This window comes from Felis catus, chromosome A3 (assembly GCF_018350175.1).
Source record: "Felis catus isolate Fca126 chromosome A3, F.catus_Fca126_mat1.0, whole genome shotgun sequence".
In the NCBI taxonomy this organism is placed as follows: domain Eukaryota; kingdom Metazoa; phylum Chordata; class Mammalia; order Carnivora; family Felidae; genus Felis; species Felis catus.
The window spans coordinates 10,467,475-10,489,865 of NC_058370.1; the positions used below are offsets into that span (position 1 = coordinate 10,467,475).

Below are 22,391 nucleotides of genomic sequence, written 5' to 3' on the forward strand. Positions count from 1 at the left end.
AGGGGTCATTGGAGGGGGTAGGGGTCATTGGAGGGGGTAGGGGTCACTGGAGGGAGTAGGGGTCACTGGAGGGGGCAGGAGTCACTGGAGGGGGTAGGGATCATTGGAAAGGACAGGGGTCTTTTGAGGGGGCAGGGGTCATTGGGGGGGCAGGGGTCATTGGAGGGGGGGCAGGGGTCATTGGAGGGGGTAGGGGTCATTGGAGGGGGTAGGGGTCTTTGGAGGGGGTAGGGGTCATTGGGGGGCGGGGGTCATTGGAGAGGGTAGGGGTCTTGGAGGGGGCAGGGGCCATTGGAGGGGGTAGGGGTCTTTGGAGGGGGTAGGGGTCTTTGGAGGGGGTAGGGGTCATTGGAGAGGGTAGGGGTCTTTGGAGGAAGTAGGGGTCATGGGAGGGACTAGGGGTCATTGGGAGGAAGTAGGGGGTCATTGGGAGGAAGTAGGGGTCATTGGGAGCCACAGAAGAAACAGCTCCATGAGCTGCTGTTCTGATGACCCAGTGTCACAGCCTGAATGTGCTTTGAATTTTTGTTAACATTTATTTACTTATTTTTTGAGAGAGAGAGACAGAGAGACAGAGCATGAGTGGGGGAGGGGCAGAGAGAAGAAGACACAGAATCCAAAGCAGGCTCCAGGTTCTGAGCTGTCAGCACAGAGCCCGATGTGGGGCTCGAACCCACGGACTGTGAGATCATGACCTGGGCCAAAGTCGGACACCCAACTGACTGAGCCACCTAGGGGCCCCGAATGTGCTTTGAAAATGACACATTCTAAGGGATTTTTGTGTCCCTGATTCCAACTTTTGGGTGGGAGGGGAGCTTTTTCTCCCGTGCTGTTGCTGCTTTTCTCACTGGCCCATACCTGGTCTGACCCATGGCTTCTAGACTGTATCTTGAGCACACATCTGATGTCAAGAACGTGGCCTGGCAGCTGCAGCACGGATCGTGTGTGGGGGTGTTTCCTGGGGAGTCGGAGTCATGAATCGCCTCCGGAATCGCTTTTGTTCCAGCCTTTATTTTTTCAAGTTCTAGGACCGGGGTCTCCGCTGAAGTCATTCGAGGGTTGAATCATCATCAGATAGTACCCAGTATCAGCCGTTCTAGGATAAGTGAGCAATATATCCGCCCTTCCTTTAGCTGTGAAGGGCTTTCATTCCCAGATACACGTCCTATTTTATGACATGTGGGTCCACATCTTCTCACAGCAAGAACAGGGCCCTGTGAAGTAGGGGATACTTACTGGATGGGAAAAATCTATCATTAAACTTTTTTTTAAATGTTTACTTTTGAGAGAGAAAGAGGGAGACAGACAAAGCATGATTGGGGGAGGGGCAGAGAGACAGGCAGACCCAGAATCCGAAGCAGGCTCCAGGCTCCGAGCTGTCAGCACAGAACCCCATTCGGGACTCGGACTCATGACCCGTGAGATCATGACCTGAGCTGAAGTCGGATGCTTAACCGACTGAGCCATCCAGGCGCCCCTATATCTATCATTATTTTAAAATAGCACCCCCCCCTTCCAAGGTTATGGAAAACAAACCAACTCGACATTGAATTAAAGCATTCAGAACAGATACATACATCAAGAGCTCAAATTGTTCTTTGTTTTCACCACCAAAGACCAACCATTCATCCCTCTTCAGAGACTTTCCCTTTTAGTTTTTTTCTACGCGTATACGAGTATAAATACCCACACGCATTTGTATGAACTTGGCATTGAGCGTCACATGAGGCTTTCTAAACTCTTCCCCCTGTTGAACAATATGTGGAAATGTTCTCATATTAGTAAAGTGTGATTTTTATGATTTTAATGCATGCGTGGTGTTTTGTTGAAAAAATATACCATTATTTGATTAAATATTCTCAGATACTTCACATTTTTCATTTCTCACTACTAAAAGTCAGTCTGTGAGCATCTGTCTTTGCTAGGCTGGCTTTAATGACATGCGTATTATTGCTAAGTTTTGTTTTCTGACCTGTCTCCCTCCTTATCCTTGCCTTTGACCCGTGGAAATCAGCCTTCGGGGCAAGTGGACAGGTTCTCCATTCTCCAGAAACCTCCCTAAACTCTTCTAATGCAGCCGTTCTCGCCCTGGGGCCATTTTGCCCCCAAGGGGACATTCGAAAAAGTTGGGAGACATTTTGGTCATCCCAAGTCAGGGTTGACCTCCTCTCCTAGGTAGAGGCCAAGACGCCTCCTCACGAAGAATAACCCACCCCAGACGTTAATTGTGCCGGGGCCAGCAGCTTAGTTCTCATGCAGCCAGATATCCTGTCTGGTTATTTGGAAATACCCACCCGGTCACCTGAGGTGAGGGAATGTCAGCTCCGCTGTGACACATCTTGGTTTGGTGACTGTTGGCAGTTACGGGCTCACTCACCTCGCTCACCAGCCCTCCCGACGCGTGCGAGCTCTTGGATGGCACTTGGCAGGGACTTGCAGGCAAAGTCCTTCCCTGGCGTGCGTCTCTGCCTTCTGGGGGTTTCCTTGGGGGCTCGTGCGCTTGTGTCTCTGAAAGGAAGGCTGCCGTCGCCCGCCTTATTTCTGTTGCGTGTAGATGTTCCACTGCCCTCCCCCGGCCCGTCCCACGCGGAACGATGGAGGCCGATCGGTGCTGTAGATCAGACCCTTGTCATTGTTTGCATAGAAGAGGCCTTTGAACAGGGGCCAGGATGAGACCACAGTGGAAAAAGATGAGGCCCCAAAACAATGCCGCGCAACTGGCAGCTCTCCGTACACGTACAGCGTGATCTCGCCATCGTATGGGAGCGAGGTAACCTTGTGATGAACCGAGTGGGAGGAAGCGAGTAACGGGAGGAGACAGTCGGTGCAGTGTTTGAATTGGACGAGCCGCCCGCGCCCTCCAGAGCGCCCTTCGCAGTAGAGGAAACTGGGGAGGGGACGCTATTTCCTACGGCTCTGTTGTCAGGCACTGTTCGGGTTGAGGCAAGAGGGAAAAAAGCCCCGGGATGCTTCTGTGCTCAGACCCCACGGCTCTCTCTGGCCCGAGTCACAAGCAGGCGTGGGTGTGTGGGATCCGTCAGAGGTGACGCATGGGCTGCTGCTGGCTTTAGAGACCCAGGTGCCTGTTCGTGGCCGGCGGGCGCTTTTGTGAGCAAGCATGTAGTTCTCAAAGATTATCAGTGATGAGAGGGCCCTGGAAAGCTGTTCTGAAGAAGGAGACGTGCACCACTAATTTGGCCCTGGGTATTTATTTCATGTTTAGTTAACGCGTTCACAGGCGGGCTTTCGGGGCTTTCCCGGGGGAGGAAAACTGAGGCATGAGGTGGTAATGGCCATGCTCTGTTCCCTCACCCCTCTCTCCCCCCCAGGCCCCCCCCCCCCCGTGGTGGGAGTTCCCGAGGAAGGAGTCACAGAGTAAGAACCAGGGCTCAGAGCCATTGTTCCTTGAAGCCAGGACTCCTCAGCCTCCGTGCTGTTGACACTGGGGCCAGATGGTTCTTGGTTGTGTCTGTCCTGTGCACCCTGGGACTCTCAGCAGCATCCTTGGCCTCTATCCGCTGGATGCCAGGAGTAGTCACCCCCTCGTTGTGACAGCCAAAAAGGTCTCCAGATACTGCCCCCTGCAAAATCCCCTCCATTGAGAACCACTGGGCGAGGCCTTGGTCCCCACACACAGTGCGGTTGAGGGACGCGCAGAGTTACCGTCACCCTAGCGGGCTGATCAGGCTGAGTGGGCGTTTTCTGTGTGTCTGGCCCTTGGCTGCGTGCTCTGTGTAGGTGACTTCGTTTAAGCCCCAACAGCCTGCGTGGTAAGAGTTGTTCCTGTTTTACAGATGAGAGAACTGAGGCTTAGAGAAAAGAAGCGGCAGGTCCCGAGTGCACACAGCTGAAAGCCGGTGTCGGGTCTAAGCCTCCGACGCCTGGGCCGTGGTGTTATCTACCCCCCCCCCCCCCGAAAAGCTGGTCAGTGTGAACAAAAATCTGGGTCATTTGATGGCTTGCAAGTCCTCAAGTAGACACGGGTCTGGCATGATCGGGATTAGCAGTTCTCAGTGAAGGCAGTTTGCTCCCCAGGGGACATTTGTTTATGTCTGGACACATTCGGGCTGTCCCCCTGGGGGTGTGGCCGACCTCTAGTGGGGACTGGCCAGGGATGCTGTAGAAGGTCCTGGAATGCACAGGCCAGCCCCCACGGCAAGGAATTCCCCAGCCCATATGTGAACAATGCCAAAACTGAGAACCCCGCTCTGGGATAAGTACCTTACTTCCCCATCTTTTTGGGTAGACCACAGTTGGGTGATCCTGGCAGTCCTGTGTGTAAATTAAAGATGATCTGGGGGCGCCTGGGTGGCGCAGTCGGTTAAGCGTCTGACTTCAGCCAGGTCACGATCTCGCGGTCCGTGAGTTCGAGCCCCGCGTCGGGCTCTGGGCTGATGGCTCAGAGCCTGGAGCCTGTTTCTGATTCTGTGTCTCCCTCTCTCTCTGCCCCTCCCCCGTTCATGCTCTGTCTCTCTCTGTCCCAAAAATAAATGAACGTTGAAAAAAAATAAAAAAATAAAAAAAATAAAGATGATCTTACGGGGGCGCCTGGGGGGCTCAGTCGGTTAAGCATCCGACTTCGGCTCAGGTCGTGATCTCGCGGTTCATGAGTTCGAGCCCCGCGTTGGGCTCTGTGCTGACAGCTCAGAGCCTGGAGCCTGCTTCGGATTCTGTGTCTCCTTCTCTCTCTGTCCCTCCCCGCTCACGCTCTGTCTCTGTCTCTCAAAACTGAATAAACATTTAAAAAAAAAAAAAAGATCTTACAGCGTGCGAGTCTGTTTCTGCTGAGATAGTAATAACTTTAAACACAAACTTCTGAAATCCTTTTGATCTTTCTTTCCTCATTTAATGCTTTTCCAAACGCTTTGAGTTTTCTTCTATTTTCTGTGGCCTTTGCCCCCAAGTGAGCGCCGCGCCCCCCTCCGCCCCCTTCTGGCTTTTTATCTTTGGCCAAGTGACAAAACGTCGGCGTCCGCTGAGTTTGTACGCCATCTGTCATGGGAGGTGGGCACTGGAGCAGAAAGCGGGTGTTCCTCTTGGGTATTCATTCCACACCCCCCCCCCTCCCAGGACGAGTCAACGGGAGAGATCACGTTTTACATGAAGGGAGCGGATGTTGTCATGGCTGGGATCGTGCAGTACAATGACTGGCTGGAGGAAGAGGTACGTGGGGTGTGGGGAGCGAGAGCCGCAGGGGCATGTCTTGGAGGCCTTGCGTGGTGTGGTAACACGGGTCTCTGTGCTCATTGTCTGTGGCTGTGTAACACATCACCCCCAAACGTAGCAGCTTAGAACGACGCAGTTTTATTTCTCATGGATTCTGTGGGCCAGGCCTCTGTCCGCAGCTTGGCCGGCCGTCCTTTGCAGGGTCTCTCAAGCAGTTGCTTGGGACTGGGGTCTCATCTGAAGGTTCAAGCGGGGCAAGGCCCACGTCCAGGCTCAGGAGTCCGCCCCTCACTGGTTTTTGGCTGGAGGGCAGGTAGCAGGAGGGTGGGGATCCTTGAGGGTCCGCGTCACGGGCTGCCTATCTTGATTGGTGATGTGGAGAATTGGCCACAGCAAGGAGAGAAGAAACTCTTGGGTTTGTTGGGTCATTTTTCTTTTGTCTCTCAGCTCCAGGTCGGGGGGCGGGGGGGGGGGGAGGCACAGTTTCCATTCAGTAATGTTATATTTTCAGGTAGAGGGTTTGCAAACTCAAAGGAGGGGCTGGGCGGGTAAGTCAGATAAAACAGGCCAGGGGGGAGTCTTTCCAACAGGGTCGCACTTTGTGTGTTAAGCCTATCGGAATATTCTTCACCTGACAGCTGTTTTCTGGGAATACGTAGAAGCAGCCGCTTTTCATCCATCATTGGCTGTGGTCTTTTGGGAGAGCATGCATGGTTGTGTCAGAGGTTTGGTTTTTTCCCAACAAGCCAGACATCCAGGTTTGTCTGTGAAGTCTTACAGTGTTGACTTAGCTTTTGAAACATGTACCTTGCCCGTCAAAGAAAACCTATGCGTAGACCATGGTTGGCCTGCAGGCTGCCGTGTTGCAATCTCCCTTTCGAAGGTCTGCTTCAGGGAAGGTTGCTTTAGGGGAAAGCGATGTTTGGATTGGCCGGTTTGTCTCTGCCCCTGGTAGGGGCCTGTCCACGTTAGCGTCCAGCCTTCCTCCGCGAGAGTCAGGGGCTCGGAGGCAAGGCCCTGAGTGTGGCTCTCCACCCACTGTGGTCTGCTTTTCAGTGTGGAAACATGGCCCGAGAAGGACTGCGGGTTCTCGTGGTGGCGAAGAAGTCTCTAGCAGAGGAGCAATATCAAGACTTTGAGGTAAGTGGTCCTGTGGTCTTTCCATTGTGTTTTGCAGTTTCCGTACGTCTTCCCCTCTCTGGCTCTATCTCCTCTTCATCTGCCCCTCGCTCAGTCTGGTCTAGCCATGCCGATGTCCTTTCTGAGCACCCCAGGCTCACTTCTGTCCCAGGGCCTTTGCACTTGCTGTTCTCTCTGCCTGGAACTCCCTTCCTGCACAGACCTCCCTGGCCTGCTCCCTCGCTTCCTTTGGGTCTCTGCTCAAATGCCGCCTCCTCTGAGAAGTCTTCCCGGACTCCCCATCTAAGGCAGCCCCACCTCACCACTCGCCGTCCACCACCCCTCTTATTAGCTTTCTTCACTGCACTAATCACCATCTAGAATGGACTCGTTTATATGTTTACATCGAACATTCTTCTTAATACCTCCTTTCGGGAATAAAATCTTTTCTAGAGCAGAGGCGGTCAGTCGGGTTTGCTGTCACATCCTAACATTTAGGGTGGTCACTGGCACATAGTTCACCCTCTGGAAAATTTGAAATGAATCACCGCCTTGGAGGCCTCGGTTTTTTGAGCCGTAAAAAGAGTTTAACTAGATCGTTGACTTTCACGGCTCAGGGGCTCCAGCGTAAATAGGCCTGGTTTATCGTCCTCTTGTCCCACGGATTGCATGTTCCTTGAGGGGAAGGGCCCTTGTATCCCCAGGCCTGGCACAAAGCCAAGTGGAGAGACAGGTGTTTGGGGACAGGCTTCTGGGGTCCTTGTCATGCTTCACCCAGAGAAGCTGTGCTTGATGGTGTCTCTTCCACGTGCTCGAGTTCTTTGTAAAGTTTTCTTTAGCAAGAGTTCCGGCCCTGATAAATTCTACTGTCTTTTCATGTTTAAAGGCATGTGTTTGAATCCGCTCCTTAGGGGATTCTTGATTTTCTTCCATGTCTTTACCACCCCTGGAAAGTGGCTAAACAGAAGGGTTGGGTCGGTGGTCTTTGGAGGTGGGACTTCGTCTTCAGAAAACCCAGTGATCGGGCATTCTTGGTCACAAAGTGCACGTTGTGTGTGGGAGATCTTGAGGGTACCAGTCCTTGTAACAACCCAGCGAGGTGGGGGCTGTTACTGCCGCTTCCTGGGTGAAAACAGCTAAGGCTCAGATAAGTCGAGCAACTTGCTGGAAGTTGCACAGCCAGGTAAGTGTCGAGGAAAGGGTGGAGTCAGGGCCCGTCCGAGGTCTGGGCTGATCAACTTGGAAGGAGGCTGGGAGCCTCGGTTCATCCCTTTGAGGTCCAGCCACGCGCCGGGGTCCCCCCTTGGTGTCCTACTCCTGACGGCGGTCGGCCCGGCCCCCTCCCCACCGCCAGCAGTGACCGTGTGTCCCCTGCCGTGTCCCAGGCCCGCTACGTCCAGGCCAAGCTGAGCGTGCACGACCGCTCCCTCAAAGTGGCCACGGTGATCGAGAGCCTGGAGATGGAAATGGGCTTGCTCTGTCTCACGGGGGTGGAGGACCAGCTGCAGGCGGACGTGAGGCCCACCCTGGAGACCCTGAGGAACGCGGGCATCAAGGTAGGGAGCACCTGCCCGGGACCCGGCCGCTGAAACGGCCGCCGCCTCGTGGGAGCGAGCTTCAGAATCATCCTGCCGCGGGTGTAGAGACGAGGAGGGGAGGGGGGTGGGGGGAGCGAGGGAGGAGCGAGGAGCGGAGTGCATGGGCAGCGACCCAGAGCCCTGTCTCACCTGGACCGCTGCGTCCCTCCCGCTCCTCCAGCCCTGCCCCGAAGGCCACACCGGGCCCCCCGAAGGGCCAGGCTGTGTCCAGATGCTCGGGGTGTTCAGTACCTTCTCGCTGAGTGACTGGACGGCCAACCGTCTGCTGCTGTTCTGGGTGAATGAGTGACCGCCCACACCTCAAACTGCCCTATTTATTACGCTGTTTGGGGTCCAAAAGACAAAGAAAAAAAACCCAACCTGACAATCCGGTAGTTTCATCCGGAGAGGCCAGTAGAGGGCGTCGGAGGAGCAGGCTATGCCTCAGAGGACCCCAGCCGAGCAGCCTGACTGGCTGGAAGCTCCTGGAAACGTGTCACGTTTGCCCAGAAGCAGCTCTCCCTTGCGTCCCCCTGCCAGTACGCGGCACAGGCTCCTGTGAGTGGGGCCACCGTAGGGGCCGAGCTCCGGCCACATAAGCGGGGAGGGCTCACGTTTCACCGTGAACCGGGTTCTGTCACGTGTCCTTGGCCCCCAGACCTGGTCCCTGGCGAGGGAGTTGTCAGCCACGTCCCAGTTTCGGAAGAGCCGTCCGAACTCGGAAGGGCTGGTGCTTAACGTTGTCACTGGCAACTTCTGAGGCCGCTTCTCTCCGGGTCGTGGAATATTCTGGTTCCTGCTTCTGGCTTCATCCTCAGCTGCTCCTCCCCGAGGCCGCTGTCTCCAGAAGGAGGGGTGTTTTGTTCCCACTGTGGACTGGACTTTCTGCTTTCCCTGGTCAGACGGGAGGGGGAAGGGAGCACAGGGGCGAGGCGTCCAGGGGCTCTGTAGGTGCGGTCTAGCAGAAAGCTCTTTCACGGGCCGGAACGTGTCGGAACTTGGACAATGGCTACTTCAGCCCCTTCCCAGAGGCAGCAGGCGGGGCCAGGCGAGGCAGGAAGGTCCTAGGGCTCAGGCCTGGGCACTTACCCACACGTGCCCCCCTGTCGTCCCCACGTGGGACGTCAGTCATGTGGTGCACCGATGACTTTCCATGGGTTTCTAGAACTTGAGCCTCCCAGCTCTGTCCCCGGTGTTTGCTTTCATACAGCAGACCCTGAAAACTGGCACCAAGCTGGGGTCGCTTAAAAGGATATTATCTTTATGGGCAGATGGGACGTTGAGAGGAGGGGCTGACAGCCACCAGGGGCCGGGCCAGGGGCAAGGGCCCCAGAAGGGCCCGCCTGTCTCACTGCCTGGGTTGGAATCTGATTTCTCCGCCGACTGCCTCGGCGATCCTTGGCAAGTGGCTTCTCGGCGCTCCGTGTCCTGCCTTATAAAGTTACCGTGAAGGCCACGTGTGCTAAACGTGGACCGTGTTTGATGGGTACCTAGCACGGTGAACGCTTGGGAAACCGTTGCTCTTTTCCTTCCTGTACCTCCCCACTGCCAGCATGCGCTTTGTCCAGTGACTCTGGGAGAACACACGGCTGATGTGTGGACTTAGCAGAGCAGGAAGTGTATTCCGCTTACACTTGGGAGACCTGGATTCTGGGCCTGGTCGGGACCGAACTAGCTGTGTGGCTTTGGGGCAAGCCGCTCCCCTCTCTGGGCTCACGGCGGCAAAATGCAGAATGACGTCTTAGGAGGTGTGGAGGAGCCTGGCGCGTTGACCGTTGGCTTAACCGACCGCGTAGAGAGACCGGATGCGACGTGAGAAATCAGTGTTTCCTGTAGGACCCGGAAGTGACCCCTCCCCCATACCGCCTTCCCCTTCTTTGAGATTATTTATTGCCTTAAGAGAGATTTCTGGAAGGGGGATTATGAGGTCAGAGGCCAAGCTTCGTGGTGTCTGTTGAAGCACGTGGCCAAGTGCTTCTCTGCAAGTATCGTACCAGCCTTTGCTGCCACCAGCAGTGGTCGCTTGGGGGTCCTCGAGCCCCCCAAGTGGGGTATCCCCGTGGTTTGTGCTGGGGACACCGGGAGCCTCGAGGTAAATGGAATGAATCAAGTTTAGCTCGGTGTTCTTGGGGACCGGGGCTGACAAGGGCTCCGGGCTGGCCTTGACCACTTACAAAGAGGAGGCCCCCCCCCCCCCCCGTGCTGCGATTCCAGGTTTGGATGCTGACGGGGGACAAGCTGGAGACGGCCACATGCACAGCCAAGAATGCACATCTGGTGACCAGAAACCAAGACATCCACGTTTTCCGGCTGGTACGGTGCTCTCTGTGTTGGGGCCTCGTGGGGGTGACGCTGCAGTTTTGCCCTGTGACCTCATGACCTTGAGTGGGCCCCTAAAGTATAGAGGGGAAAACATACAGCACTGCTTTGGGTGGGATTACTGAATGACCCAGGTGGGGCTACAGGATTCCTTCTGGGGGTGGCTCAGCAGCACCTTGTTACTGCTGTGTTCTTAACCTGGCGGGGGTCACGGTCCCTTTGAGAAGCTGTCAAAAAGCACAGTCAGGACGAAGGACGCAGACGAGCCCACACATGTGAAATTGCACACACGAGTCCAGATTCCACTGAAGCCTTGAAGGCCGAGTCCTTGGATGAGAAAAAAATTCCGGATCACAGACATTGGGCTGTCTGCCCTCCTGAAGGAAAACCTTTAGGAGCCTTTAGAAGGAGGTATATTGGGTGGGCAAGCGAGAAATTTCTTGCCCTGGTGGCAAGCACTTGACCTCAACAGGGCAGGCATGAGGAGGTGCCCTGAGGCCAGGAGCCAAGACTGGCCTGACCGGGTGGGGAGGTGAGTGCCACTCTGTAGGCGGGACACAGCAGTCCTGCTCCTGAGGTCGGAGCCCCCATACCCAGTGAGTGGAGAGGCTCCGCGTGCGGTGGGAATGTCCCCTTGCCCCCGCCTTTGGTCCCTGCCACGCAGAGCCTTCAGGAGACGCAGCCATTCTGGCAACAGCACAAACAGCATCGTGTGGAGGCACATATGGTCGGTCTCCATTATACGCGGACTCCATATTTGCAAATTCACCTAGTTACTAAAATTTATTGGTAACCCCCAAACCAGTGCTCAGGGTGCTTTCAGAGTCCTCCGTGGGCATGTGCAGAGCAGCGAGAAATTGTGGTTGCCAGATGTGTGCATCATTCCCAGCTGAGGTCAAACAAGGCGATCCCCTGCCTTCTCCGCTCTCGTGCTGCACAGAAGCCCAGTTCCCGATCTACTTAGTGCCGCCTTTTTTTTTTTTTTTTTTGCATTTTTGTGTTAGTGATTTCATTGTTTAAGATGCCCCCCTCCCCATCACAGTGCTGGAGTGCCATCTAGCATTGCTGAGCTCGGGAAGGCTATGATGAGCCTTGTGGAGAGAGTATGTGTGTTGGATCACCTTCCTTTGGGCATGAGTTACAGTGCTATTAGTTGTGAATTCAGTGTTAATGAATCAAAAAAAAAAGTCTATTTTAAAAGATGTCTTTCAACGGAAACACATATAAAACAAGGTTATGTGTTGATTGACAAAAATACTGTGGCCAGAGGCTCACAGGAACCTGGCCCCGTATTCCCCCTACAAGAGCAACGAACAGATAGTTACTTGTTAAGTCGGTGTTCACAGTGACCTCATAGAGTGTAGCTACTAGAAATAACAAGGACAGACCGTATGTTCTTTATATTCTGTATTCTATGCATTCTGTATAGTTAGGGGTTACAGGTGCCAGCCCGTGTGACCGTCTGCTTTTGTAAATAAAGTTTTATTTACACACAGATATGCCCCTTTGTTTTCACCTGTTGCCTCTGGCCGCTGTGATGCCATGGCAGCAGAGTTGAGTAGTGTTTTTTTTTTTTTAATTTTTTTTTAACGTTTATTTATTTTTGAGACAGAGAGCGACAGAGTGAACGGGGGAGGGTCAGAGAGAGAGGGAGACACAGAATGTGAAACAGGCTCCAGGCTCTGAGCCGTCAGCACAGAGCCCGGCGCAGGGCTCGAACTCACGGACCGCGAGATTGTGACCTGAGCCGAAGTCGGACGCTCAACCGACTGAGCCACCCAGGCGCCCCAAGAGTTGAGTAGTTTTGACGAACATGGTAGGGTCCACAGAGCCTGTTTGACATCTGGTCTAGTACAGAAAAGTTGGCCACCCTGCCAGATGCTGGCTGCTGACGCCTGCCCCACGGCCCCCTGGGTGTGTGGCTTTAGAGGGGCTCACACAGCTCGCCACGCTTTCATTTCCTTACGTGTGGAGTCCAGCCGTGGCCGTCGCGCACCTTGTAGGGTTGCTGGGCGAGGTCAGTGGGGACGATCCACGAAAAGTGCTTAGCGCGGTGCCTGGCACTCAATGAAAGTACGGTCATTTTTAGCTCCTGTTTTTATGCTGTGGGTCACAGCCGTCCTGGGGGAAATGCAAGGTGATCGTTGGTGCACAGGCCCTCCCGATTCCCACAGAATCATAACAAACAGGATTGAATTTGGCTCTGGGTCTGCCGGCAGGGGAGGGGCAGGGGTCCTTGGCTGGGGTGGCCATTGTCTCCGGACCGGCTTCAGGAAGCCACTGTTTGTTGTTCTTCCATCTCCGGAGAGCGGGGCCCCCTCCACGCCTGTGTTCCCTTCCAGGTGACCAACCGGAGTGAGGCCCACCTCGAGCTGAACGCTTTCCGCAGGAAGCATGACTGCGCCCTGGTCATCTCGGGGGACTCCCTGGAGGTGGGTGCGGGGCCCCCGCCGGCCGGGCTCTCCCGGGGAGCGCGCGCCCCTCCCTGCTCTGGTGGGGGCCGCGGCCTTGGTTGACAGCCCCCCCCCCCCCCCGCCCGCCTTCCCCTCCCAGATTTGCCTCAAGTACTACGAGTACGAGTTCATGGAGCTGGCCTGCCAGTGCCCGGCTGTCGTCTGCTGCCGCTGCACCCCCACCCAGAAGGCCCAGATCGTGCGCCTGCTTCAGGAACGCACGGGGAAGCTCACCTGTGCGGTAGGTAGGTGCCGCCCCCGCCCCCCACCGGCCCCGGCCCGCTGGCACGTGGATTCGCTTTGTAAGGGTAACGGGGACCCTGCTGCAACTCAGATTCCCCAGGCCATGTTCCTCGGGTCATGATCCTTTCCCCCAGCCGACGCGGGCTCCGGAATTCATATGATTATGATTATTATTTTTTTTAGTATTTCCCTTTGGGTTAGAGTTGATAAGCGTGTTCTAGGGCTTTCCTCCATGGCTTGCTCCTCCTTTGCTAGTGATGCAGGAGGCAGCACAGCCGAGGGCTGGAGGCCGCACGCCGTGGAGGGGACCCGGGTTCCCAGTCTGAGCTGGTTTTACCCGCTGGGCGTCCGTCCGAGCCTCGGTCTGCCCGTTGGTAGAATGGGGTAATAAGCACTCATCCAGTGGTGAGGGTGGAAAGGGGTGGATTCAGAAAGCGCTTACGACAGGGCACGGTGTGCGTTGAGCAAGTGCGGCGTGGGTCACTGCTGCTGATGTGATGTGGGGCCCACGCGCCCCACAGGCAGGGGTGTGGTGGTCGTAGATAGCGGTGAGGCGTGGACACGACCCCCCCCCTCCACTGCCACTCGGCGGCCGGACTCTAGCCAGTCACCCGCTGTCCCTCTGACGCTCAGCTCCTCCGCCCGTGAGACTGGGGGGTGTCGGAGCAATTACGTGGAGCCGTGCAGAAGGGACACTTAGCGAGCCCTCGGCGAATGGCGAGACACGCGCGAGTCTTCAAAGTAAGAATGACGTGGCGGGGTCCCGCTTCTCACCTCCGCCCAATTTCCCGGCTTTTCTCTCCGGCCCGTGTGGCCGACAGGTGACGGAGGCAATGACGTCAGTATGATTCAGGAATCCGACTGCGGTGTGGGGGTCGAGGGGAAGGTGAGTGCGGGCTGTGGGGGGTGGGGTGCTGCTGGCCGTGGAGGGGTGGGTGCTGGGGGTGGGGCTGCCATGCCGAGGGCTGCTCTGCCTCCCTCGCGGGAGTTTCTTTTTCCCTCGAGACACAGCTCTGACGCTTCTGAAAACTCGAGATTAGAACGACGAAGTGTAAGGAACCACGTCACGGAATTGCCTGGCGTTATTACCTGGGGGTCGGAGGTCCGTGTCACCGTATCTTACGGACGACGATGCTGGTTTTCCGCGTGTCAAAACTTGAATTAAAAACGAAAAAAAAGAGTGTTTTGCTGTGTTGTTAGGGCACAGTGAATGCACTTCAGGCTTTTGCGTGGTGGCTGCAGCGTCCGTAAAAGCATCGGTCGCCACGCCCCGTGCTAAGGTCTGGGGGGTCGTGGAGGGAGGTGACACAGTGTGTGGCTCAGAGGCCTCGGCAGCTGCAGTGTCTCACGAAGCTCGTGTGCTGTGACGCAGCTGTTGTTTCCTGCCCTTGTCACGCGTGTGCTTGTCCCGCAGAGTTGGCTCTGTCCTGAGTTGTGACCTCTAAATGGCTACGGGCAACATTGGTTACCAGGCTTGTTGGAACTGTGTGTGAAGTAAGAGTCCAGAGGCCTGAGGGAGGGCCGGAGGCGCTGTCCTGTGCGTTAGGTCCCATAGCTTCACGGATTGGGCTGACGCATACGCTTTAAAAATTTTCTTCTCTCCACCCTTTCTGGTTTTGTGGTGCTCATCCAGTTGACAGTTATTCGAAGTTGCAGGATTCGGTGATCTTTGAGATGTTCCTGGAACGGGCCCTTTTAACGCAGGTGTGGCCCCTTAGTGGCATCCATCATGCGTCCTTTCCAATTAGAGAATTCCATTCCACGGTGGCACTTCTGTGAATGTGCAAAGTTGTATGCTCAGGAATATTCCGTTTGGGATCGTTAGTAGCCTCAGCCCCCCACCCACCCCAGGCTTCCATTTCACTTCGAGGGTCTGAGTGCCTGTCTCTGAGGATTCTTTGCTTCTGGTACACATTATGGGGTGGGCCTACCCCCCCCCCCCAGAGGCTTAATACCAGATCCATTTGACCTCCGAATTATCACGATCTGTGATTCAGAATGTTTTTTATTTAAATACATTCCTCTTTTTAAATCAAATTTAGTCTTGGACCACCAACCGAGTGCAGCGTGAAACCAAAGAAGCTCTTTATCGAAGTTTTCCAAAGATCTCCTTACAACGTCTTGCTTTTTTCAATTAAAAGAGAAAAAAATGTGTTTGCCTTGACCTCTGGTGCTCCTGACGGTGCCCAATTTTATTGGATTTTAGGAAGGAAAACAGGCTTCCCTGGCTGCAGACTTCTCCATCACCCAGTTCAAGCACCTTGGCCGGTTGCTCATGGTGCACGGCCGGAACAGCTACAAGCGGTCAGCTGCCCTCAGCCAGTTCGTGATTCACAGAAGCCTCTGCATCAGCACCATGCAGGTGGGTGGGCGGTGGGACCTCCGCACGGGCCACGTGGCCGTCCTGGAGAAAGCCCGGGAACGAGGCTGTGCTTTGGAGCCGTTACCCCACCTGGCCAGTTTCTTTCTTGACTTAATTATTTTTCCCACCCGGCGAGTTTAAATCCCAAACCGGGTTGACCTTGGATTGTCACAGATCCTTCCCCCGCAGACAGTGCGGGCCATCCTTGCTGCGGGGGAGCGGATGCAGGCATTTAACACCAGTGCCTGCCCAGCGCTTGGCATAAAGGAGATGCGGTGTAAATGCCCAGAGGTGTTATGATCAGTTTGCCAGAGAGAAAAATGCAGAGAGGTCAGTGCTGGTCCCGGCTTTTCCAAATGCAAAAATGAGGGCCAGCAGAGAAGAACCGCCGAAGAATAACTTGCTTTTCTTGAGCACTTCCTGTACCCTGGGCATCAGACTCCGTGTTCGCCACGCAAGTGGCTCACGTGGTCCTCACAGTCGCCTGTGCCCATTTTACAGATGGGGAGTCTGAGGCTAAGTGAGAGGGAGAAACGTGCCGCAGGGTCCCTCGGGGGTTTAGACTGCATTGGCGCGGGGATTCCAGAGCCCGTGTTCTTCATCACGGTGTCTCCTTGGGTGCCCTCGATACGGGGAGGCCGGTGCTGCCTCCGCTTGCGGGGGCTCCCAGGTGGGGTGGCGTGGCCCATGGCCCTGGGGGGCGTCTGATATCACAGTTCTGCCTCCCGCCATCCCAGGTGGGAGTGGAGCTCCGTTACCGCGATTGTTCGTCTTCTCGGGAATAACGTCTCGCGCCCATCTTTTTCTCACAAAAAGATTCTAGAGTATTTTCCCACCTCCTGTCTCCCCGGCTCCTTTAAACATCCGTCATCAGGCTGTAGCAATTAAGTGCATACTGGGAGGAAGGCCAAAGGGTGGGAAAGAAACTATTCTGGGTGTTGAAACTCTATTGACTGATTCTCCTCCGTGGACACTTAGGTGAAAACACCCCCATTAAGCGGAGAGAACATAGGGGTGATGTGTCTTGACACCCACCTCCCTTTCTGACCCCCCCCACTATGTGTCTCTGAGACTTTGAGCAAGTCGCTTTCCCCCTCTGGGCCTCAGTCTACCATTTGTGACATGGGGATGGTAAGATGTGTCTTGCCTCTCGGCCAAGGCCACTTTGAGAAGCAGAGTTTTCTAAGGCATCGAGTGCTGAAGGCATCCTTACCGCTGTTAATCAAAACGAAACAGGGAGATGTGTACCGTAGGGGACATTTTAATCTGTGGGAAAGGAGCTTAATCACAACATAAAAGACATCCTGCCTTTCCAAGTAAGTGCACGTGAGGCCTCCCCTCCCTCCTCTTTCTTTTTTAAAAACTTTTTGAATTTTTTAAATGTTTATTTTTGAGAGAGAGAGAGAGCATGAGCAGGGGAGGGGCAGAGAGAGAATCTGAATCGGGCTCTAGGCTCTGAGCCATCAGCACAGAGCCCGGTGTAGGGCTCGGACTCATGAACTGCGAGACATGACCTGAGCCGAAGTCGGACACTGAACCGCTGAGCCCCTGATTTTATGTTTTCAGTATCTGTTGCATTTGAGAGCATAGAAGCCTTCAAGTGATTTTTATCAACATGATCAAAATAGCTGTTATGATTCATCAGACCACATCTGTACTGTACTTTTTTTTTTAAGTGTATTTATTTATTTATTGAGAGAAAGAGCGCACGCACAGCCTGCAAACCAGGGAAGGGCGGAGAGAAAGGGAGAGAGAGATGCAAACCAGGGAGGGGTAGAGAGAAAGGGAGAGACAGAATCCCAAGCAGGTTCCGCACTGACAGCACGGAGCCCTGATGCGGGGCTCGAACCCATGAACCGTGAGATCATGACCTGAGCGCAAATCAAGAGTCGGACGCTTAGCTGCCGGACCCACCCAGGCGCCCCAGACCACATCTGTGCTTTTAATTTAGGTTAGCTCATGAATCACACTGGATATTACTATGATTTAATCACTGGAAGATTAATCAGCTTGTCCGTGGCCATGCACACAAGAGCTGGCCTGGATGAGCTGACTTCAGTAATGTCTGTATGTTACTATGAGCCTCAGTTTAGAAAAAAATTCCAGGATGAGAAGTTGTTCTTTGTGCTGTGGGAAAATGCGTTCACCCCTGTCCACTGTGCTGAAAGTGATTGGCTAAGAGCAAGTCCCTGTTAGGACTGCACTTTGACGTTGTTCTCTTTGATAGATGTGGCCACAGTGGTTTATTTTCCCTAAAGTGTTCTCTCCAAGATGAAGAAGGCTTTTGGCCAGCCAGGCCCTTTTAGGGGAAGGAGGCTCTTGACCTTGATTTGCAAAACTACGCACCAGATTCTTGACTTTTTTACAAACGTCCTTTCTGTGCCACGGCCCCGCCTGGGTGAAAAGTCATTTGAAAGGTGGCTTTCACCTTTGAGTTCTGAAATATGACCAGGGGGTGCAGCTGGGGCTGCCCAGAACCGCGGTCCTGGGTGGCACCTGCATTTGGAGCTCCGTGCCAGGTCAGCACCCAGAGCGGTGCTCCAGTGAGATACCCTTGCTGATGGCCAGCCTGCCTCCGCCTCTTGTACTTAGTCTTTGAAAAGCCTTCAGTTGTTGCCGGCCTCTTTTTGGTGTTCCGCTCACAGGAATTCGCTTTGAGGCCACTTTCCTTCTGTTAGCCTGTAGGTGTCCAGAGAAGGACCTAACAGAGCATCAAGTCAGATTTTATCTCCCCAGCCTGTTTTTCACTGCCAGTAGCTAACATTTTCCAAACCAGGAAGTAGACATTTCAGTGAAGGTTTGGAAATGCTGCTCTTGTCTAATTGCAAAGGTGTTCCTGGTTGTGGGCTCTTCGTAAAAGTTTCCCAAAATTGTAAAAGGTGTCACGTGAGAAGGGAAGCCTTGTCTGTAACCCCGCCCTCCGGGGTAACGGGTGCCCATCCTCATGGCGCAGGTGTCTCTGTGTCTGTTTCCATACCTCTGCTAACTTGTTTCTTGGGCGCATGCCCAGAGAGGCGGTGCTTCTGAGCTGTCAGGAGTGCGGGCTGTGGAGACAGAGCTGGGTTTAACCCTGCAGTGAAGTTTACCTGCTCAGATTCCCCGTCTGTGAAAGGCAGGCGATATTAGGACTTGATCTCATGGGTGGTTCTGGAGATTCACAGAGGTCACGGAGAGAGCGCCCCTGGGTGTAGCCTGTGTAACTCAGTCAGTGCTCACAAGGGGGCTGAGCGTGGTCTCTGGAGCTAAACTACCTGGGAACGACTCCTGGCTCTATCACTCGTGAGCTGTGTGATTGTAGGCGAGTCACTTAACCTCTCTGTGCCTTACTCTTCTCCTCTGTAAAGAGGGGTTGATGACAACAGTACCTGTCTCATGAGGTGCTTGTAATTGTTAAATGAGCTGATTTACTCAAAGCACTCACAACTGTGTCAGTAAAGCTTACGTTTCGTTAAGGGTGGGGTGTTGTTATTATATAAAGGTAGGGCCTTTGTCAGTGATTCTTGGTAACATCTTCCTTTCTCGTTGGCACAGGCTGTCTTTTCCTCTGTGTTTTACTTTGCATCGGTTCCTCTCTACCAAGGATTCCTCATCATTGGGTAAGGAAAGCTATGCAGGGTTATTAACTTTTTATGAAACCTCCCTAACAATCCACAGAGAAGAAACATTGTGTCTTGACTGTTCAGCCCCCGACTTGCCCGGGATGCACTTGAGAACCTAACTTGGATTTTTATTTGTAATGTTTTTGGTTTGTTTTTTTTTTTTAATTTATTTTTGAGACAGAGAGAGACAGAGCATGAGCAGGGGAGGGGCAGAGAGAGAGGGAGACACAGAATCCGAAGCAGGCTCCAGGCTCTGAGCCATCAGCACAGAGCCCCACACGGGGCTCAAAGCCCCAAATGTGAGATCATGACCCGAGCCGAAGTTGGACGCCCATCCGACTGATCCCCCCAGGCGCCCCGGATTTTTATTTTTGAATGGCTCAGCCTATACCCAGACCGAGAAAGTGGAGCTCGGTGGGCTTGTGGTTCACAGCGCTTGGCGGTTTGGACCTGGAGGAGGGAGAATGCTTGCCCATGAACGTCCGAGCTTATTGGTGATGGCGACCAAAGCAAGATCAGAGGTTCCCAGACTCAGTGATTTCATTGGGGTCTTAGAAAAAGGGGAAAGACGGGTCTGGAAAGTACCCTCCCTGACGTGGACCCGGTAGAATGTCCTGCTGCTGGGTCTCTCGGGCGGGCCAGAGCCTTGCTGTCCCGGGAGATGTCCCTAGCAGAGCCTGACTGCTGTGTGCCAGTGACCTGTCAGGGGTCACATGGACATTTGCTGCCATCGGCTCCACCCCCATTCCTGAGTCGGAACTCATGACGTTCCTTTTGATCCTTCAGAGAATGTTCTCAGTGTTCGAGTCACCCAGGTAGGTGGATTGGGTGACACGTGTCCTAGATAGAGACGTGTGTAGGGCACACGCCTGGTTGTGAGGAGGCAGGAAGCACAGAAAGGCTGGCTGGTCCCCGGGGAGAGTCTCACAAAGAATTCTGCCTGCTTCTTTTTTTTTTTTTAATTTTTATTTTATTTTATTTTTTATTAAAAAAATTTTTTTTAATGTCTATTTATTTTTGAGACAGAGAGAGACAGGGCATGAACGGGGGAGGGTCAGAGAGAGAGAGGGAGACACAGAATCCGAAACAGGCTCCAGGCTCTGAGCCGTCAGCACAGCTCGAACCCACGGACTCTGAGATCATGACCTGAGCTGAAGTCGGCTGCTTAACCAACTGAGCCACCCAGGCGCCCCATGCCTGCCTCTAACTGGAAACGTGGACTGTCCTTTGTCAGGTCCTAGAAGAATGAAAGAACCTGCCAGAACGTAGGGGCTCCCTGAAATGTGTTCCGTGTGGCCTGCCGCGGACCCCTCGCCCCCCTCAGTTCCCATCTCCTCTCTCCCCCTCACTCACTCAGCTCCAGCTGTACCGGCTGCCTTGCTGTCCTTCAAACAGGTCCTTGCCTCAGGACCTTTGCACGTGCTGTTCTCTCTGCCTGGGATGCTCTTCCCTTCATTTGGGCACGGCTGCCTCTCACCTTTTATGGGTGTTTACTCAACTGTCACGACCTTTGGGCACCCACTCTAAAAAATCATACCACCCCACGGCTCTTTCCCTGTCCTACCATTACAGTGGCCTTCCCAGCACTTACCTGCAACACACAGTGTAGTTTACCGACTTTGTTGGCTCACAGATGAGCAGGATAGCTCTCCGAGGGCAGGTGTTCTGTTTCTCATCTGAATCTCCAGTCCTTAAAACCAGCCCTGGCACGTAATGGGCACTTAGTGAGTAGTGCCTGAATAAATGCGTGGGAATGGGGTCCAGAGGCTGGAGAAGCAGACTGTTCCTTTCCCATCGGCTGGTCTCACTTGCGGTGGCTTTTCTCCCCCAGGTACTCCACCATTTACACCATGTTTCCCGTATTTTCTCTGGTCCTGGACAAAGACGTCAAGTCAGAAGTTGCCATGCTGTATCCTGAGCTCTACAAGGATCTTCTCAAGGTTCAGTGAACTCCTCCTTCCCTTCCTCCTCCTTCCCCTTCTTCCTCCCTCTCTCCCTACTTTCATTTCACACAGACCCTCCATTTCCGGTTTGAACACACGGATTTCAACGATTTGAACTGGTGGCGGCTTTCTTGAGAGGAAGGAGTGCGGTTTTACATTCTTTTTTCTTAAAAAAGCCATATGTATGCTCCTAGAGAATATTAAACTGTACAGTAATATGTAAACTGAAAACTTAAACTAACCAACCAAAAACTGAAAAAAAAAAAAAAAAGAGCCCCTGACAGTTCCATTCTGCCACTGAGGCTCGTGTCTCCTCCTGGAAGCATTTTTGTGTATGCTTCTAAAAACTGTGTGTGTGTGTGTGTGTGTGTGTGTGTGTGTGTGTGTGTGTGTGTATGATTTCGTTTATTTGTCTTCAGGGAGTTTTACTAAAGGGCAGATTTATTCCCACCGCATCTCAATTGTCTTTTAAACGTGTGATTTCTCAAACATGTCCAGACATGTGCGAGATGCTTTTTTTTTTTTTTTTTTTTTTTTTTTTTTTTGATGAAAACAGGCAGGTTGTCTTGTTGGTGGCAGGGAAGCGTGGGGCAGCTGACACCCTGGGTGAGCCACACACCATAACCTGCTCTTTCTCGTTCTCTCGTTTAGGGAAGACCGTTGTCCTACAAGACCTTCTTAATATGGGTTTTGATTAGCATCTATCAAGGTGAGAAAAGTCACACCAGCTGTGGGGTTACGCTGGGGGTTCTGTTGTCTGTAGAACACGAAGAAGCTGGAACCCTGAAACTGGGTTAAGGGGCAGGACGGTGCACCCCAAGGGGGGCCCTACCCGGCATTTTGTAAGGACCAGAACATTCAGCACGGTGATAGATCTGTGAGGAGGTGCTGTCTGCTTCAGGAGACAGACTCAGAGAAAAATACAACGAACACCAATCACAACCTGCTGGGGTGTGCAAGCCACTGTAACAAAAAGCGGTTGCTTTCTGGAATGTTCTGATACTTTTTCTGAGGTCCTTATAGTTTTTGAGAAATGTGTCTGCTTCACTGGCCTCCAGGGAGGGTCTCTCAGACTGCAGAGAGACTTTGTAGGATGCCTTTTAAGTGTAGGAGGAGAAAATACCAAAACCCCTGTTGGTGTTTATTTCTATTTTTATGCGTGTTTTACAATATATGTAATTGTGCAGTGGTCTTAATATCCATCTATGTCTGCCCAGGTACAGACGTCTACTTTACAAATATACATTGTGTGTTGTGGGGGGTGGTCCTACTGATGGCATGTGCAACCAATAGGTGTAGATACTGTTAAAATTGTTGGCAGGAAGTTAAATTATCAGTGAAAAAAAAATCGGGGGGAGGATTTTGAAGAAGTACGTCAAAGTATTATATACGCATTGATTTTTGCAGCCACCTTTTGTATGTGAAAGTTCATAAATCAGGGGCACTGAAGCCCCATTTCACCCCTTCATCCTGAACCCCTGGCACGATGGGCAGTCGCTTGAGGAGTTTTGGGGCTGAGCATCTCCTGGCCCTTCCTCTGTGTAATATTCTTGTGCTGTCGGATATTTGAGCTGTGCGTGAGCACCATCCATCTGCTTTTCTGCTGTGCT

At 53.4% G+C, this 22,391-nt stretch overlaps 1 protein-coding gene and 1 long non-coding RNA gene across 4 annotated transcripts in view; one reads left to right on the forward strand and one right to left on the reverse strand.

Moving 5' to 3' along the window:
- ATP9A (ATPase phospholipid transporting 9A (putative)) overlaps positions 1 to 22,391 on the forward strand; it is a 130,785-nt gene that overhangs the window by 101,297 nt on the left and 7,097 nt on the right. For all 3 annotated transcript variants that reach the window (XM_023251092.2, XM_019826353.2, XM_006929657.3), the window contains exons 16-26: positions 5,071 to 5,163; positions 6,223 to 6,306; positions 7,671 to 7,841; positions 10,077 to 10,175; positions 12,524 to 12,613; positions 12,735 to 12,879; positions 13,699 to 13,763; positions 15,084 to 15,239; positions 18,771 to 18,835; positions 20,670 to 20,778; positions 21,433 to 21,490. In XM_023251092.2, the coding sequence (XP_023106860.2) occupies positions 5,071 to 5,163; positions 6,223 to 6,306; positions 7,671 to 7,841; positions 10,077 to 10,175; positions 12,524 to 12,613; positions 12,735 to 12,879; positions 13,699 to 13,763; positions 15,084 to 15,239; positions 18,771 to 18,835; positions 20,670 to 20,778; positions 21,433 to 21,490 (1,135 nt within the window). The remainder of the gene's footprint in view (positions 1 to 5,070; positions 5,164 to 6,222; positions 6,307 to 7,670; positions 7,842 to 10,076; positions 10,176 to 12,523; positions 12,614 to 12,734; positions 12,880 to 13,698; positions 13,764 to 15,083; positions 15,240 to 18,770; positions 18,836 to 20,669; positions 20,779 to 21,432; positions 21,491 to 22,391) is intronic.
- LOC123384271 lies at positions 662 to 2,566 on the reverse strand. The gene is made up of 3 exons (XR_006595081.1): positions 2,378 to 2,566; positions 1,691 to 1,747; positions 662 to 1,214 (listed from the first exon to the last, which is right to left on the reverse strand). It is a non-coding gene; the product is annotated as an uncharacterized LOC123384271 (long non-coding RNA).